The sequence below is a fragment of the Anolis carolinensis genome, chromosome 5 (genome assembly GCF_035594765.1).
Source record: "Anolis carolinensis isolate JA03-04 chromosome 5, rAnoCar3.1.pri, whole genome shotgun sequence".
In the NCBI taxonomy this organism is placed as follows: domain Eukaryota; kingdom Metazoa; phylum Chordata; class Lepidosauria; order Squamata; family Dactyloidae; genus Anolis; species Anolis carolinensis.
This window is the reverse complement of record NC_085845.1, coordinates 155286918-155304703: the sequence shown is the minus strand read 5'-3', so window position 1 is coordinate 155304703 and position 17786 is coordinate 155286918. Positions and strand designations below refer to the sequence as shown.

Genomic DNA, 17786 nt, shown 5'->3' with positions numbered 1-17786 from the left:
TTAATCAAGGTGATTAAGTGCAACATTGACACTTGCCTCCAACAGACAAGAGTTCTTTCTCCCACTCTGGACCTTCCACAGAGATGTAAACCTTCCTTGCCTAGTTTCCAATATACCTCTGAGGATGCCTGCCATAGATGTGAGAGAAACATCAGGAGAAAATGTTTATGGAACATGACCATACAGCTCAGAAAACTCACAGCAACCCAACAATTCAAAGTGCTGACTTTAGCCAATAAATCCTAAATGGTTCCGGTCCAGCTTACCTGTATGAACGCATCTCCCTTTATGAGCCAGTTAGAGCGCTAAGATATGCTAGGGAGGTCCTGCTCTGAGTCCCGCCGCCCTTGCAGATGCGATTAGTGGGGACAAGGCCTTTTCAGTGGTGGCCCCTCAGCTGTGGAACTCCCTCCCCGGTGAAATTAGATCGGCCCTCCTCCCTCCTGGCATTTAGTAAACAACTGAAAACTTAGCTATTCAAGCAAACACTTGGTGAGCGATAGCAATAATGAAGTACTGTAGTTAAATGACAAATGGTGCAAAGTTTAATGTTTTATGTCAATGTCTATGTCTGATGTTTTATAGTTTTAATGGTTTTAATCCACAGTTATATGCTATTTTTAGATATGTGATGTATTTTTATATATATGTGAGACATGGAGTTTTGCCATTTATTACGTTGTAAACTGCTTTGATTCCCCCAGGGGTGAGAAAAGCGGTATCAAAATGCAATAAATACAATAAAAATATGTGTATAAAAAGGTAAAGGTTTCCCCCTGACATTAAGTCTAGTCATGTCCGACTTCGGGGGTTGTGCTCATCTCTATTTCTAAGCCGAAGAGATGGCGTTGTCCATAGATCCCTCCAAGGTCATGTGGCCGGCATGACTGCATGGAGCGTCATTACCTTCCCGCCAGAGTGGTACCTATTGATCTACTCATATTTGCATATTTTCGAACTGCTAGGTCAGCAGAAGCTATGGCTAACAGCAGGAGCTCACCCCACTCCACGGATTCGAACCATTGACATTTCAGTCAGCAAGTTCAGCAGCTCAGCAGTTTAATCCTCTGGGCCACCAGGGGCTCGTCTGTATAATATTATATGTGTATACTAAAATGTACATGCAACATGAATGGATTTTGTGTTTAGGCTTGGGTTCCATCTCCATGATATCTCGTTATTTATCTGTGAAGGCAAATGCAGATATTCCAAAATCTAGGAGGGAAAAAATTCAAAACACTTCTGATACTGTCACGACCCAGGCTGCAGAGCACCAATAACCATACACAGAGGCCAGAATCTATCTAATATCTTTATTAAGGAAATATATAAAGTCAATAAAAATAAGTGTAGAATGTAGTTCAGAAGAAGACCTTTCAGGAAAGGTCAATTATAGTCCAGGAAAACAATGTCCAATATAAAATATTAAGGTCCAAAGTTGTAATCCAATAACCGAAACACTCACTTTGCCAAGCAAAGTGAGGGGAGATGACAAGGTTCTTAGTCCAAGGAACTTGAGGCAAGGCTAGGAAGTAAACTTGATTCTTGGAACACAAGGCTTGATACAAGGCAGCAAGGAACGAGGAACAGGGACAAAATCCGTGGTAAAATACTTGGCAAGGTCCTGGAAGACAAGGCTGAGTCCTAGGAAGCAAGGCAAGGTCCGTGGAGGTAAACAAGGCTGGGAACGGGAACGAAGGCTTGGAAACAGGAACGAAGGCTTGGAAGCGGGAGTAGCGCTGTCCACACACAACCTACTCCAGTTGCTGACGAATTGACTCCGCAAAATTCCTTCAGGGCAAAGAACCTAAATAGGGTCTCGTTTTCCCACCAAAGAACACTTCTCTGGGGAACCAGAACCGAAAGTCAATCTCTGTGTCCAGATGCATGACTCCCTAAAATTTCTCATGAAAGCAGTCTTAATCAGCTGAATGCCTGGCTGCGATTCTCAGGCTTCTGCGATTAGCCTGCTGAACTCCTTTCTGTTGTTGATAATAGTTACGGCGAGAAAATGGGGGAGATTTTGACTCAGGGCTTGTTTGGCAGCTTTCTGGAAGACAAACCTCCTGCAGGTGCAAGGGCTCCAATTCTGGCTGGGACAATTCCAATTCTGGCTGAAACGGTGGAAAACCCAAGTTTTCCTCTTCATCTGTCACCACAGCGCTAGGAACGGGACTACATGGCCCATGAGTCATCACACTATCCCCCTCCTCAAGCCCCCTCTCAAAATAGGGCTCTCTCCCCGAGGCGCGAGGCCGCGGCTTGGTGGGGTAGGTCTGATGGAAGCGGCGGGTTAAATCGGGGGCATGGACTGTGGAAGCGTCTTCCCATGAGCGTTCCTCGGGGCCAAAACCCACCCAGTCAATGAGATATTGCAGGCGGCGGCGGTGAAAGCGAGAATCCAAAATGTCCTGAACCTCGAACTCCTCCCCATCCACCAAAACAGGAGGGGGGGCCGACCGGTCTGCATCAGGGCGCACACCATCCGCCGGAAGGAGCAGGGAGCGATGGAACACTGGATGAATGCGCATAGAGCGCGGAAGTTGGAGTTTGAAAGTCACGGGGTTAAGTTGCGCCACCACCGGATAGGGACCAATGAAACGGGCATCTAACTTCCGGCAAGGGCGATGGGAGGGCAAAAAGCGAGTGGACAGAAGAACCCGGTCTCCTACCTTGATTTCGGGGCCCGGCTGGCGATGTTTGTCAGCGTGGCGTTTATAGTCCTCCTTGGCTTGGTCTAGTTGCTGGAGCAAAAGTTGTTGCACCGCTGTGAGTTCCTGCAGCCAGTCCTCTGCTGCGGGAACTTCTGAGGTTTCAACAATAGAAGGGAAGAAACGTGGATGGAAGCCGTAGTTTGCAAAGAACGGGGTTTCTTTAGTTGAAGCCTGGACACCATTGTTATAGGCAAACTCCGACAGCGGTAACAGGGAAGCCCAATTGTCCTGCTGATAGTTTACATAACAGCGAAGGTATTGTTCCAGAGTGGCATTGGTGCGCTCAGTTTGCCCATCCGTTTGGGGATGGTGAGCCGAAGATAAACGAGAGTCTATGCCCAATAGTTTTTGTAGTGCTTTCCAGAAACGAGAGGTGAATAGAGACCCACGGTCTGACCAAACTCTTGGGCAAACCATGCAATCTGAAAACATGCTGAAGGAATAAATCTGCAGTCTCCTTGGCCGTGGGGAGGCCATCGCAGGGAATGAAATGGGCTAGCTTGGTAAAAAGGTCCACCACCACTAGGATCGTGGTGAATCCACAGGAAGGTGGTAGATCAGTGATAAAATCCGCAGAGATTATTTCCCATGGGTGAGATGGGGTAGGAAGGGGTTGCAGAAGCCCTGAGGGCTTCTCTCTTCTTGTCTTGGAGCGCTGGCATACTGGGCAGGAATTGACATATTTTTCCACATCCTTGCGGATCTTGGGCCACCAGAACTCTCTTAGGATCAAATGCATGGTTTTAAATAGTCCGAAATGCCCTGCTGGCTTGCAGTCGTGACACAGACGAAGTGCCTTTTCCCTGCCCAGTCCTGGAGGGATGTAGACATGGTTTCTATAGCAAAGTAACCCATCCTTAAGCGAGAAGGGAAACTGTAGTCCTTGGCGAAGTTGGTCCTGAGCCCAGGCATCTGCTTGTTGACTGACCCTGATTTCCTGAGCACAAAGGGGCCCTGGAGTAGAGGGAGCTGAATCAATTAGAGTGGATTTGGTATTTCCCACAGTGAGCGTGGCAAAGTTCTCGGGCTGCAGCAGTTGGGATTCAAAGGTCTCTTTGCGCCCTGCAGCATATTCCGGTTTCCGTGACAGAGCATCTGCTTGCTTGGTCTGGGCTGGGGTTACATAGTGGATTTGGAAGTTGAAACGCTCAAAGAATAAAGCCCAGCGTTGTTGCCTCTGATTTAGCTTGCGGGCAGTTCTTAGATGCTCTAGATTCCGATGATCAGTATGGACTTCAATGGGAAATTTGGCCCCTTCTAACCAATGTCTCCAAGTTTCAAAGGCTGCCTTTATGGCCAAAAGTTCCTTTTCCCAAATAGTATAATTTCTCTCTGGTGCGGTCAGTTGACGGGAGTAAAAGGCACACGGGTGAAGATGATCTCCCACTGGTTGTAAGAGTACAGCCCCAATTGCCACATCGGAGGCGTCCGCCTGTACGACAAAAGGGGTTTCAGGATCTGGGTGTTGAAGGATTGGCTGGGATGTGAATAATTTCTTTAGCTGTTGGAATCCTTTCTCTGCTTGCTCTGTCCAGCGGAAAGGCTGCTTCCCACGGATGCAGCTGGTGATTGGATCAGACCAGCGGGCAAAGTCTGGAATGAACTTGTGGTAGTAGTTCGCGAACCCCAAGAAGCGTTGCACCTCTTTCTTGTTGGTTGGCGCCCGCCATTCCAATACTGCTGAAACTTTTGCCGGGTCCATGGTGAGCCCTAGTGGCGAGACACGATATCCCAGGAAATCTACCTCTTGTAGATCAAAAGCGCATTTTTCCAGCTTGGCATAAAGTCCATGATCCCGCAATCGTTGTAACACCATTCTAACGTGGTTCTCATGTTCTGATTGTGATCTAGAAAACACCAAAAAATCGTCCAGGTAGATAATCAAGAACCGGTCTAGATAATCCTGAAAGATATCGTTGACAAAATGTTGAAACGTTGCGGGAGCTCCACACAAACCGAAATTCATGACCAGGGTTTCGAATAAACCGAATTTAGTCTGGAAGGCGGTCTTCCACTCGTCCCCTTCCCTGATGCGAACTAGATTATAAGCTCCTCGAAGATCCAGTTTGGTGTAAACCTTGGCCCCTCGAAGCCGGTCTAATAGGTCCGAGATCAAGGGCAGGGGATACCGGTTTCGCTTAGTGATATTGTTCAATGCTCTATAGTCCACCACCAAGCGTAGGTCCCCTGACTTCTTTTTTACAAACATCACTGGGGAAGCGGCTGGGGATTGAGAGGGTCTAATAAACCCCTTGCGGAGGTTTGTCTCTAAAAACTCCCTGAGAGCTTCTTGCTCCGGTTCAGTCAGGGAGTAGAGGTGTCCTCGCGGGATCGGGGCCCCCTCCACCAAGTCAATGGCACAGTCATAAGGTCTATGCGGGGGTAATCTCTCGGCTTCTTTTTCATTGAATACGTCCCAATACTCTGAGTACTTCTTGGGCAAGGTGATGATGGGTTCAGCGTCTGTGGCATGGCAGACCTTGGCTACAAGACAATGGTTTTGGCAATATTTTGAAGCAAACTGCAGTTCTCTGTTGGACCAGGAGATGTTTGGGTCGTGGAGTGTCAGCCATGGGATTCCCAAAATCACAGGGAAGTGGGGAACCTCGGTAACAAAGAAGGAAATCTCTTCCATGTGTTCCCTTATCCACATTCTGGTGGGTTCTGACCACTGGCTTACTGGACCTGTCTTGAGGGGGCGGCCGTCTATGGCCTGCACCACACGGGCGTTCTTGAAATCGTGATATTGTAATCCCAGAGAGTCGGCATACTCTCTATCAATGAAATTGTTTGTGGCTCCTGAGTCTATCATGGCATGGATCATGACGGGTCCTTTTTTCGCTGACCACAAGGTGACCACTAGGAGAAATAGGACCCCGGTTGGCGGCTCTTGAGTGGGGTTTTTGACCGGGTTGGCGAGCCTCTCTACGCCCGGTCGCTGGCTTCCCCCGCCGGCTTCACGCCAGCCGCCTCAGACGCCTTCGTCTCCGTGGAGGACGCCGCCGCCAGACGGGCGGCGGGCTTCCCTTTGGCTGGGCACTCTCTGGCAAAGTGGCCCCCGTTCCCGCAGTACCAACAGAGATTTAGGCGTTGGCGGCGGGCCTTCTCGGCAGCATCTAATCTGGGTCGCACATTGCCCAGCTGCATCGGCACCTCCTCGCTTCCTCTGGGGTATGGGGCTGGTGGCGGGGGTCTCCACACTGGACGCGGCTGGACGCCGGTGGGAGCGGGAGGTTTCGCTCCAGTCCTACCGCTCTGGCCTCGGATCCATTGCTTTCTGTTGGCAAGCATGACTTCAGCCCGTAAACATTGTTCAATGAGTCCTTCAAGGGAGTGTGGAGGATCCACCTTGGAGATTTCCTCCAGCATCTCGATGTTGAGACCCTCCCGAAATTGTCCTCTGAGGGCTATGTCGTTCCAGCCGGTGTCATGGGCCAGCACTCGGAACTCGGCTATGTACTGGGACAAGGGTCTGTCCCCTTGGGAGAGGCGCCGGAGTTTGTGGCCGGCTGCCTCCAAATTGTCTTCGATCCCCCAAGTCGCCTTAATGTGATCCAAGAAGTGTTGCGCTGATCTTAGATGTGGGGAGACTTGGTCGAACAGTGCCGTCGCCCAGTTGGCCGCTGGCCCGTCTAGGAGACTGTAGATCCACGCCACCTTGATGTCTTCTTGGGGAAACTCGGCATTACGGGCCTCTAGATAAGCCTGGCATTGGCGACGGAAAACATGAACCTTAGAAGCTTCTCCAGAAAACTTGGTTGGCAACGCCAGGGCCGGGAGACGGATTCCGCGTTCCTTCAATCCCCTTATTTCTCCCTCCTGCGCATTGAGCTTATCACGGATGCGGTCCACTTCATCCTTGTCGATGGTGTAGCTGAGTGGCTGGGCCCCCGGTCCGGCTCCGGTAGACATTCTGGCCTAGGTTAATTGGTGCTTAGGTTGGCGGAGTCAAACTGTCACGACCCAGGCTGCAGAGCACCAATAACCATACACAGAGGCCAGAATCTATCTAATATCTTTATTAAGGAAATATATAAAGTCAATAAAAATAAGTGTAGAATGTAGTTCAGAAGAAGACCTTTCAGGAAAGGTCAATTATAGTCCAGGAAAACAATGTCCAATATAAAATATTAAGGTCCAAAGTTGTAATCCAATAACCGAAACACTCACTTTGCCAAGCAAAGTGAGGGGAGATGACAAGGTTCTTAGTCCAAGGAACTTGAGGCAAGGCTAGGAAGTAAACTTGATTCTTGGAACACAAGGCTTGATACAAGGCAGCAAGGAACGAGGAACAGGGACAAAATCCGTGGTAAAATACTTGGCAAGGTCCTGGAAGACAAGGCTGAGTCCTAGGAAGCAAGGCAAGGTCCGTGGAGGTAAACAAGGCTGGGAACGGGAACGAAGGCTTGGAAACAGGAACGAAGGCTTGGAAGCGGGAGTAGCGCTGTCCACACACAACCTACTCCAGTTGCTGACGAATTGACTCCGCAAAATTCCTTCAGGGCAAAGAACCTAAATAGGGTCTCGTTTTCCCACCAAAGAACACTTCTCTGGGGAACCAGAACCGAAAGTCAATCTCTGTGTCCAGATGCATGACTCCCTAAAATTTCTCATGAAAGCAGTCTTAATCAGCTGAATGCCTGGCTGCGATTCTCAGGCTTCTGCGATTAGCCTGCTGAACTCCTTTCTGTTGTTGATAATAGTTACGGCGAGAAAATGGGGGAGATTTTGACTCAGGGCTTGTTTGGCAGCTTTCTGGAAGACAAACCTCCTGCAGGTGCAAGGGCTCCAATTCTGGCTGGGACAATTCCAATTCTGGCTGAAACGGTGGAAAACCCAAGTTTTCCTCTTCATCTGTCACCACAGCGCTAGGAACGGGACTACATGGCCCATGAGTCATCACAGATACCAGATATTTTGGATAAGGGATACTTAACCAGTACCTATTTTTTTAGCTGAGCGGTTCCCAAACTTTGATCCTCCATGTCTCTACAAAACATAATGAATTTATGTTAAAACGTGGATCTCATCTCCATTGTGTATGTATATGTAAATATAGAAGGGCATGTATATGTGAATACAGATGTTTCAAAATCTGAAATAAAATCCAAAACACTTGGGATCCAAGAATTTCGCAGTGGTTTCCAAGGGTGCATCTATACTGCACAATTAATGGAGTTTGATGCCACATTAACTGTTATGGCTGCATGCTACCGTAGTCTTTAGCCTTTGCTGCCAAAGAGTGCTGGTGCCTTGCCAAACTATAAAGCCCGAACCATGGCAGTTCAATTGGTATATTTATCATATCAGAAGCGAACTGAGGGTACAGTTATAATGTATTTAAAAACACAAAGTTAAAAACTTGGCATTCTACTAAATGTCCTTTGACCAGTAACTGGCCATTTGGGAGTGCCTCTGGTATTGATATAAGAAGGTCCTCCATTGTGCATGTGGCAGGGCTCAGACTGCATTGTAATAGGTGGTCTGTGGTTTGCTCTTCTCCACACTCATATGTCTTGGTCTCCACTTTGTGGCCCCATTTCTTAAGGTTGGCTCTGCATCTCATGGTGCCAGAGCGCAATCTTTTCAGCGCCTTCCAAGTCACCCAGTCTTTTATGTGCTCAAGAGGGAGTCTCTCATTCAGCATCCGCCATGGCTTGAGGTTCCAGGTTTTAGCCTGCCACTTTTGGATTCTCGCTTGCTGAGGTGTTCCTGAGAGTAGATCTTAGAAAACGATTTCTTGATTTAAGGCATTGGTGTACTGGCTGATATCCAAACAGGATGGGCCAGAGATGTCACTGCCTTGGTCCTTTCATTGTTGGCTGCTACTTCCCGGCGGATGTCAGGTGGTGACACACCAGCTAAACCAGTGGTTCTCAACCTGTGGGCCCCCAGATGTTTTGGCCTTAAACTCCCAGAAATCCTAACAGCTGGTAAACTGGCTCGGATTTCTGAGATTTGTAGGCCAGAACACCTGGGGAGCCAGCCAGAGGTTGAGAACCACTGGGCTAAACAGTGTAATTTCTCCAGTTCAAATGGTATTAATTCCACAGTGTACAATATGCACCTCCGGAGCTCACCAGGGGGCGCTGTCAGGAGGAAGCGAAAACGGAGGAGCAGCCGGAGGGGAACGTTCCCGTCACAAGCCTATGGTTAGCTGGGCTTCCGGCCTGCTTCCTCCTTGCGGAGGCTGTTTCCTGTTTCAACATTTGCAGGGCGAGGCGGTTCCGCGATGGCGGCGCTGGGCCTGTCGGCGGTGCAGCAAGTGGCGGTCTCGGTGGTGTTGGTGCTCTGCGCCTTCGTGGTGATGCCCCGGATGTTCGGCGGGGCCGGGAGGGCCAACCGCGGGGCCAAGGCCTCCCCCGGTCGCCACGAACCGCATCAGCACCGCTATGGTAACGCGTTTCCCGGCTCCTCCTACTCCCAACCCGTTATTGAAGGCCGACGAGAAAAAAGGCTTCCGGCATGAGATGGCTAGATGTGTCTTGGGAGCTGCCATCGCTGCAAATCAGCTTCCTCGACTTCTTTATTGACGTTCCTTCGCCCCCAAACCTATTTGTAAATGTAGACGCGAATGGAAGACTCAGAGGGCGAATCTACACTTAATGCAGGCAGACACGACTTTTAACTGCAATGGCTCAGTGCTGTGGAATATGAGAGTTATAGTTTTTATTGGATCTTCAGCCATTTCTGCCAGAGATCTGGTGCAAATCAACAATTGCCATTATTCCATAGTATTGTGCCATGGCAGTTACAAGTGGTGTCAAACTGTATTAATTCTGCAGCATAGATTACACTGTAACATGATTTTTTTCCTGGGTTATAAATTGTTGGAGATAGCAACCTTCTCAAGCCTCCTCTATCCAATGTTTTGTCTGTTTATAATACAGTAGAGTCTTGCTTATCCAACTCAAACGGGCCAGCAAAACGTTGGATAAGTGAAAATGTTGGAAAATGAGGGATTAAGGAAAAGCCTATTAAATGTCAAATTAAGTTATGATTAAGCACCTAAACAACATGTTGACAGAAAAAGTTCGTTACATAACATTATGTAGTAATTACTGTATTTGCAGATTTAGCACCAAAACATCGCAATGTATTGATAACATTGACTACTAAAAGGCAGACTGCGTTGGATAATACAGAATAAGAGAGACTCTATGTTGTTTATTCACTGAAGTGTATGTCTTTGGTTTGCAGTTTTCTTAGCTCTATGTACTTGAGGCAGTGGGAGGGGCTGCAGACCATGTGACTGGTTCAGTAACTGTTTAGAATGCAGTTTAAAAGGATCATAGTTTAAAAGGATGACAGTTGAGGCATGAGTCTGTTTGAGTACAGATTCCAGTGTTAGAAGGTAGAAGTCAGTTGAGGTTTGAGTTCCTTGGAAGTAGACTGTTATACAAAAGAGCTATACAGAACTATATAGTTTTGGAGAGATTGTTAAAAACCATAAGTTAAAGATACAAACTGAAACGTTTTAAAGCTTAACCTGATAAGGAATGTACTTGTATATTTAAATATATGGAGTTGTGAGTAAAACAAACATGTTATTTTAAAGAACCCTGCTTGAATCTTTGTCTGCTGAGAGTATCAAATAGAAATAATGTTTTTTCAGTTTAATAAACATTTCCATGTTTTTATGATAGAACCAATCAGCAAATGACATTTATATTGTGCTCTTGGATTATGACCTGTTAGGATCATAACCTATTGGGGATTATAATGTGATCCGCCCGGAGTCCCCTTCGGGGTGAAAAGGGCGGAATATAAATGCTGTAAATAAATAAATATAAATTATGACCTGTTGGATCATAATGTATTGGGTAGCAGAGTTTGTGGAGTATTCCTTTAATTTATTGGGCAATGGAAGATCATTGGGAGTGTAAATATCTTGTTTTCATGGGACATCCAGCAGCACATTTTGCTATAGTTTTTCATTGAATATCTCATAGAGTCTCAACCTATTCAACATAGTTTGTGGCAGCCACAAAAATGTTTGTGGAGCACAATTAAACAGAAAACAACAGTTTTAGACCAGGAACAGAAAATTTCTCAAATATTGTTACATAGTGTTATACATGCTATGCAGCATGTAAGGGTGTACACTTACTGTGTTCTTGTTGTATATCTTCAAGTCGTTTCTGAGATAATGTGACAGGGATTTTCTGAGATAATGTGACTTGCCCAGGATCATCTAGTTGATTTTCATGACAGAGCCATGATTTGAACCTTGATCTCGAGTTGTAGCCCAACACTCAAATACAGAATGTTAAAAAAAATCCAAAATTACTGTATTTTTTCAATTCTAAGATACACGTTTTCTGCCTATATATACACATCTCTAAAAATGGAGTGAGTCTTAGACTCACAGGTGTATCTTACATATTTTGGTTCTTAGTAGTGAAGATGCATCTTATGATTGAAAAAATATGATAAATAAGCCAGGGCTAATAATTGGTTGCTAACAATTATTTTTGTGCTTCAGGCTTCTGATCTTCCTGCAGGAACTGGAATTTTAAGCAGTTGTACTCCAACCATGTCTAAAATGCAGCAAAAGTAGTTTTTACTCTGAGAAATCTCAAACAAGTCCAAGTCTATACAAAAAAAATTACTTGAGCTCAAATGATACAAATTAATGTGTTGGACTGAACTTTCAATAATTTGTCTAAATATTTGTTTTATAGGTAGACCTGAGAGACTTCTCCAGTCACAAATGAAATCAGAAAATTCTGACACTAAAATGTATCAGAGCATTCAACAAATGAGGAACGCAATGGAGAAGGAGTTGAAGACTGAACGAAGTAGAGGGAATGGCAAAGATTTTGCTTTAACACTTATGCCTTTATATGCTCTAGGTGTGGGAGTGTTTGCTGTGTACAAGTTCTTAAAGGTAATCAATAAGGATCCAGAGAGCTATTCGACTATAGATTTTAATGCAACTGGAATTGATTCTGTTGTGTGCTTCTGTGTAAGTGTGATTTCAGATATATAGTGCCAAGTGAAAAGGCTAGTTTTTTCTTTACAATTATTTCAGATAGACTTTCTCATCTTGCAGCATAAAAAGTGTTATTAAATTATATCAGGTAGTATTTAAAATATATATATTCATATTGTTTCTAACTGAATTAGGCAAAACAAAGGTCCCTTACTTAACAAGGATGAGCCACAGCAAGTTTTAGACTTACGTTCTCTTTTCCTTGTTTGCCTTGACCATGATGTTAAAGGCTTCTGTTTTCGATTAACTCTGGTTTAATATGTCTGCACCCTAAACTGTAATCAATCTTAACTGTGGTTAGTTGAAATAAGTCAGCTCATAAACTGCACTTGTCTGAGGGTGTAATGAGTTGCCTAATATAAGAATACCTCAGTTAATGAAGTAGATGTGTTCTTCGGCTTTGATACCTGATAATACTGAAAGAACAGAGGTAGACTTCTATACCACAAAAACGAAGAGCAGTTCAACATGTTTCATCAAACTTTTTATTCTTTTGCTCTTCACATGCACTAAATGATTTTGGAGGTAGCATGTAAGCACACACAAGTAAAGTATCTTGTGTTGTTTTTTAAACATGAATAAATAAATAGGATATATATGCTTCCTGGTGCCTTTTTTCTCAAAGAGGAGCATGTTCAAACAAATAAAAACGTTCAGAAGGACAACTCTGGGAGTAGTACCTTACTATTACAGTTTGTTTCTAAGATAAAGTGATATTACCTGCTTAATTGTGTCTTCAGGCTCTAATCATTAGATTGCAATTTTTAAAACAGTGGAAGATTTATTGATACATTTTATAGTGCATTTTATTTTACCAATTGCAGATGAAAGCTCAAGAAGAAAAATTAACCAAGAATGAGAAAAACACAGAAGATAAGACAAAAGAAACAGGTAGTGTAGTTCTTTTGCTTCTCCCTTTACATGATTTGTGATTAAATGAAGAGGGTTTAACATGCTTTTCATTTTATCTGAATTGGGAAGTTTTAATCGCAAATTTGGAACAAACCAAAGCACGTTAAAACAGCTTCAAGCCTTGATTTCTTCCAAAGTTTATAACCACAACTTATTCTATGGCTGAAACGGGAACGTTTAGTTAATTAGACATCATAGTTTGATTGTTGTTCATTCAGAGAGATAGCATGCTTTGACAATGAGCTGTTTGACATCTCTACTTATTCATAGAAATATCCTGCCATTTTATCACCATATACAAGACGGATTAATGAAGAGTCTAGTCAAAATGAAGTAAACTGAATGTAACGTTAAGTATTCCTCAGTTCTAAGAATAATTAGTTGAAGGTAATTCTTTTAAAATTCTTTTAAAAATGATTGCCAAAGTAGATTTGAACATAATGTTTATCCATTTGATCATATTGGGTTTATTAAATTAAACTGGTTTTTAAAAGTGTATAATATACCGTCAGTGTTTTGTAAGATTGCACATGGGAATTTTATTGTAAAAATATTCTACAATTTTATTAGAAATGCATTCTGCCCACATCCTTTTGATATTTATACCAAAGATTCTGGGAAAATAGGCATTACACAGTCTATTTGTAGACTGGAAGTTTTAGGAAAATAACCATGCTGGAAATGAAACTTGATATATATTTGATTTCCATACAAATCTGTCTTGTATATGAAATCTTGCAATAAATTCTTTATTTCATTACCATCCTATGAAAGAAGACTTTTGAAAATTCTTTTACTTAATTGTTTAACTCAAAGCATCTTTAACCTGAACAATATAAAACTTACATGAGACCTAGTTAATAGAATGCTATAATAGAATGCTATTATTTACAAACAGTATATAGTCACTATTTTTGGAAATGTGCATGCAGACTATTAACACAAGCACTAGACTCATTCAGTAAGTGTTTGTTCTCACTTGTAGAACAGCAGCTATTGGAGCTGGAGCAACATCTAGCTCAAACAGAGAAAATGCTGAATTCTTTGTTAACTCAGTTAGATCCACTTTCGAGCTGGTAAGTAAACCAGGCTAAACTATACAAATTTTCTTTAATAATATAATTTTGAATTCCCTTAGGCATGCAAAAATTATATTTCTGTACTTTTGAACTGACCAGAAATGTCACAGAAATATTTATCACACTAATACAACTTTTTAATGATCTGGTTAAAAATACATAACATAGTGATTGCTAAGCAAATTGGAAAATAAAACTTTGATGGGCATATCACAGTCTTGGTCCAATGCATCTATCTAGAAGTTGAACAAATTTCATTGGTGTACCCAACTGCCTCTGACTGCACTGCGGACAGTGAAACTGGATTATTATCCATGTTATCAAGATAGTGGTGTTAGCTCCTTCACACCGACCAGTTTTTGCTCCTTGAAGTCAGATCTCCATGTTTGAAGGTTTGACAGTACTTTTAATTTTAATTGTATCCTGGCAACATGAACTTCCTGTTATCAAGATACGACTATAGTGCCTCCTTTGCTGGCACAGCTAGTCCCATGGCATTAAAACTGCAATGATAAGAATGTAATGTTGAGAGTTTTCGGTGTGTGATGATTTCTGCTTGACAACTACAGTGTTCCCTCACTTATTGTGGGGGTTATGTTCCAGGACCACCCGCAATAAGTGAAAATCCACAAAGTAGGGACACTATATTTATTTTAATATTTATACATTATTTTAGTAGTTATACACTATTTTAAATCTTTATCAACCAATCCTATGTTCATAAATCGTCTCCTTTTCCTCCCGTTGCCGCTTGGGCTTCTTTTCTCTCCCTTCAGCTTTTCCTTCCTCCCTTCCTTGGGCTGTAAATTGTAAATTTCTAAGATTTATAATATTCTTTTAGAGTTTATTGAAAAACTGCAAAACAGTGAATCTGCAAAAAGTGAACTGTGAAGTAGTGAGGGAACACTGTAGATGTTTTTGAACTCTCACTCCCATCTTCCTTTACATTGCAATACTGGCTGCAGTGGATGGGAGTTGTTTTACAACGAAGTCACAGGATCTTGTACTTTCTAAGGGTGATGGGAATACTTGTTCATGCATCAGAGAATAGTTGGCCAGAGAAGTTAATCAAAAGAAGCCAGCTTCATAAACTGTGGTTTGAATTATGTTAGTGTTAAAAACAGAAAATGTTACACAAAAACAATATCCTTTGATTTCTTTTTCATATTAGTGTTTGTGGGGGCGGGGGGGTTTAGAATATGAGCCCCAGACTCATCTAACTTGTTGTGTTTGTTCCAAATTTATGGCAATTTCTTGGCAAAAATAGTTCAGGGGGTTTGTTTTTGCCTTCCTCTGAGCCTGAGAGAGTGTGGCTCACCCAGTGAGTTCCCATGGTCTAGCGAGGATTTGAACCCTTGTGTCCGGGATTGTAGTCCAACGTAAAATCTTTGTTTGGGTGGGATACATAAGTTCAGTCCTTTTGCTAACACTTACTCAATTGTCAAGTCATTCTTTTCTGGCTTTTCAGCATTAATGCCTTGGCCTCTGAACAGAAAGATGAAATTATGGTACAACTTGAGTCCATTAGGAAGTTGATGAAAGAAAGTGGATTGGACAAGTCAGCAATGAAACCACAAGGTAATTATTTATTTTGTTTTACAGTTTGTAACAAAAATTCCTCCATTAGATAATTTGGGGTGTATCTATACTTTAGAATTATTGCAGTTTAACACCACATTAACTGCCATGGCTCAATGCTGTGGAATCCTGTGAGTTGTAGATTGGTGAGGAACTAGCACTTTTTTGACAGAGAAGACAAAAAGCATTATAAAACAACAGCTCCCATTATTCCATGGCAGTTAAAATGGTGTCAAATTACATTAATTATCAGTGGAAATGCACTCTTAGATCCCAAAAAATGCCACATATGTTTCTTATGGTCTTAATGTGAGATGACATTTTGCTGGTTTAGTGCAGTATTCTAATCTAAGCCAGTTCTATGCCTCCTGATTAGGCTATTAATTTCACAATTCTCACATATAATGTTCTAATATTGTGACCGTCCTTCATTTTAAAAAGAGATGATGCTTACTCCTCATTCTATTAGGTATAGGTGTTGGTTTTCCCTGTTAAAATGAATGGAGCAGATAGTCTAGTTGTGGAAAATTCTTGCTTCTGCTTTATCTTTTCAATATATTTTCTGCATATGATCTATAAACTTGTTTGCTCTTGCATAATAATAGAAACATGGTTAATGATTCAATGTGGAAGTCAATTGGGCATATTAATGCAGTATATAATGACTTACATGTAATTTGAGGACAGCATCTATTTTAATTCTTGTAAAGACATTAAACTCACCAATAATTTGAAAATTTTACTTGTTTCTTTGAAAATCAAGATATTAGCCATACATGCCAAGAGAAGCTTGAAGATCTTATTCAATCATTCGGTGAACCTCCTAAAACAGAGATGAGCGAGGAGAGTGATGAAAAATGTGAGCATGAAGTGTTATTTGATGACACTGAGGAACATGGTGATGAAGAAGAGCATGAACACTTGGATCACGAGTTCTTACTTAATCTGATGGAGGAACCAAAGATGGAAGCTGTTGAAGTAGCTAATCTAGATTCAGCAGACATTGGATTAAGACGACGTATTAGAAATGAATAAAACAGATAGAAGTCAGTGATGAATTATTGCACATCTTATTATGCACTTTTAAATTATCCTGTAATAGGTACACATTTACTGTAATATGCTTTGAAATGAGATATTTATGAAACTTTTCTATTTATTTATATTATGCTGAAAGTCCAATATGCTATCGAGTTTTATCATATTTTTACAATGATTAAAGTTGAGGAATGGCAACGAAATACACAGTAAGCCTTTTTGTCTTCTCTCACAGTAAAATGACTCTAGCCATTTGCTTGTATTGAAATAACTTGGAACAAATACCAATTGGTATTGTGAATTGATACTACCCGTAGTTGATTTTGAAGTTTATTGACATAGTGCAGATGTAATGTGTTTCTTGTTTCTGCTGTTCACTTCATTTGATTTGAAACAGTGGAAATACTCTGGAAAGCTGTAGAAAAGGGAAGGGCGACTAAAATGATCAAAAGTCTGGAAACCATGAATCCCTATGAGGAGTGTCATAAAGAGCTGGGTATGTTTGACCTGCAAAAGAGAAGGTTGAGAGGAGACATGATAGCTCCTCTCCTAGGTCAATATTATTAACTGCATTTCTATACTGCTTTTTTCACCCCTGGGGGGACTCAAAGCGGTTTAGAACATAATAAACGGCAGGGGCTCTGGAGGTTGATAGCAATACATAAAGATTTTCTTAAACCTATATAATCAAGATATGAGCCATACATGAAAAGAGAAGCTTGGCAATATTATAAACAGTTCAATTCAGTAAACCTCTTGAGACAGGTGCATCTACAGCAGGCACGGGCATGGGCATGGGCAAACCTTGGCCCTCCAGGTGTTTTGAACTTCAAAACACCTGGAGGGCCAAAGTTTGCCCATGTGGGAGTTGAAGTTCAAAACATCTGGAGGGCTAAAGTTTGCCCATGCCTGATCTACTCTGTAGAATGAATGCAGTTTAACTGCTATGGCTCAGTGCTATGGCATCAAGGGAGTTGTACTTTGCTGAGGCACCAACACTTTCTGACAGAGAAGGCTCAAGACCTTGCAAAATTACAAATCCTATGCAATGTTGTAACCCGCCGCGAGCCATGAGGAGTGGTGGGTAAGAAATAAAATTATTATCCATAACATTGAGCCATGACAAATATGACAGTGTCAAATAAATATGTACAGTAAATAAAATTGCATGCACCCAGAAACGTGCCAGGAGAGAGATATTTATATATAGTGTCAGAAGCGAAGCAAAGGTACAAAGTTGTAATGTATTTGAAAATATAAAGAGATAAAACACACACACAACAACAACTTGGCATTATACTAAATGTCCTTGGACCAGTAGCTGGCCACTTGGAGTGCCTCTGGTGTCGCTGTAAGAAGGTATTCCATTGTGCATATGGCAGGGCTAAGACTGCATTTACAATTTATAATGCAGTCTGAGGCCTGCCACATGCACTATGGTTACAGGAGAGAGATGAAAAGGGTGAAACG

At 42.6% G+C, this 17786-nt stretch overlaps 1 protein-coding gene across 1 annotated transcript; it reads left to right on the top strand.

Moving 5' to 3' along the window:
- The first annotated feature begins 8857 nt into the window (after nucleotides 1-8857).
- Nucleotides 8858-16519, top strand: ccdc107 (coiled-coil domain containing 107). Its single transcript, XM_008110963.3, has 6 exons — nucleotides 8858-9109; nucleotides 11399-11604; nucleotides 12534-12600; nucleotides 13607-13697; nucleotides 15169-15278; nucleotides 16042-16519. The coding sequence occupies exons 1-6, from the start codon at nucleotides 8947-8949 to the stop codon at nucleotides 16311-16313; spliced, it is 909 nt and encodes a 302-aa protein (XP_008109170.1). The 5' UTR covers nucleotides 8858-8946; the 3' UTR covers nucleotides 16314-16519.
- The last annotated feature ends 1267 nt before the right edge of the window (nucleotides 16520-17786 follow it).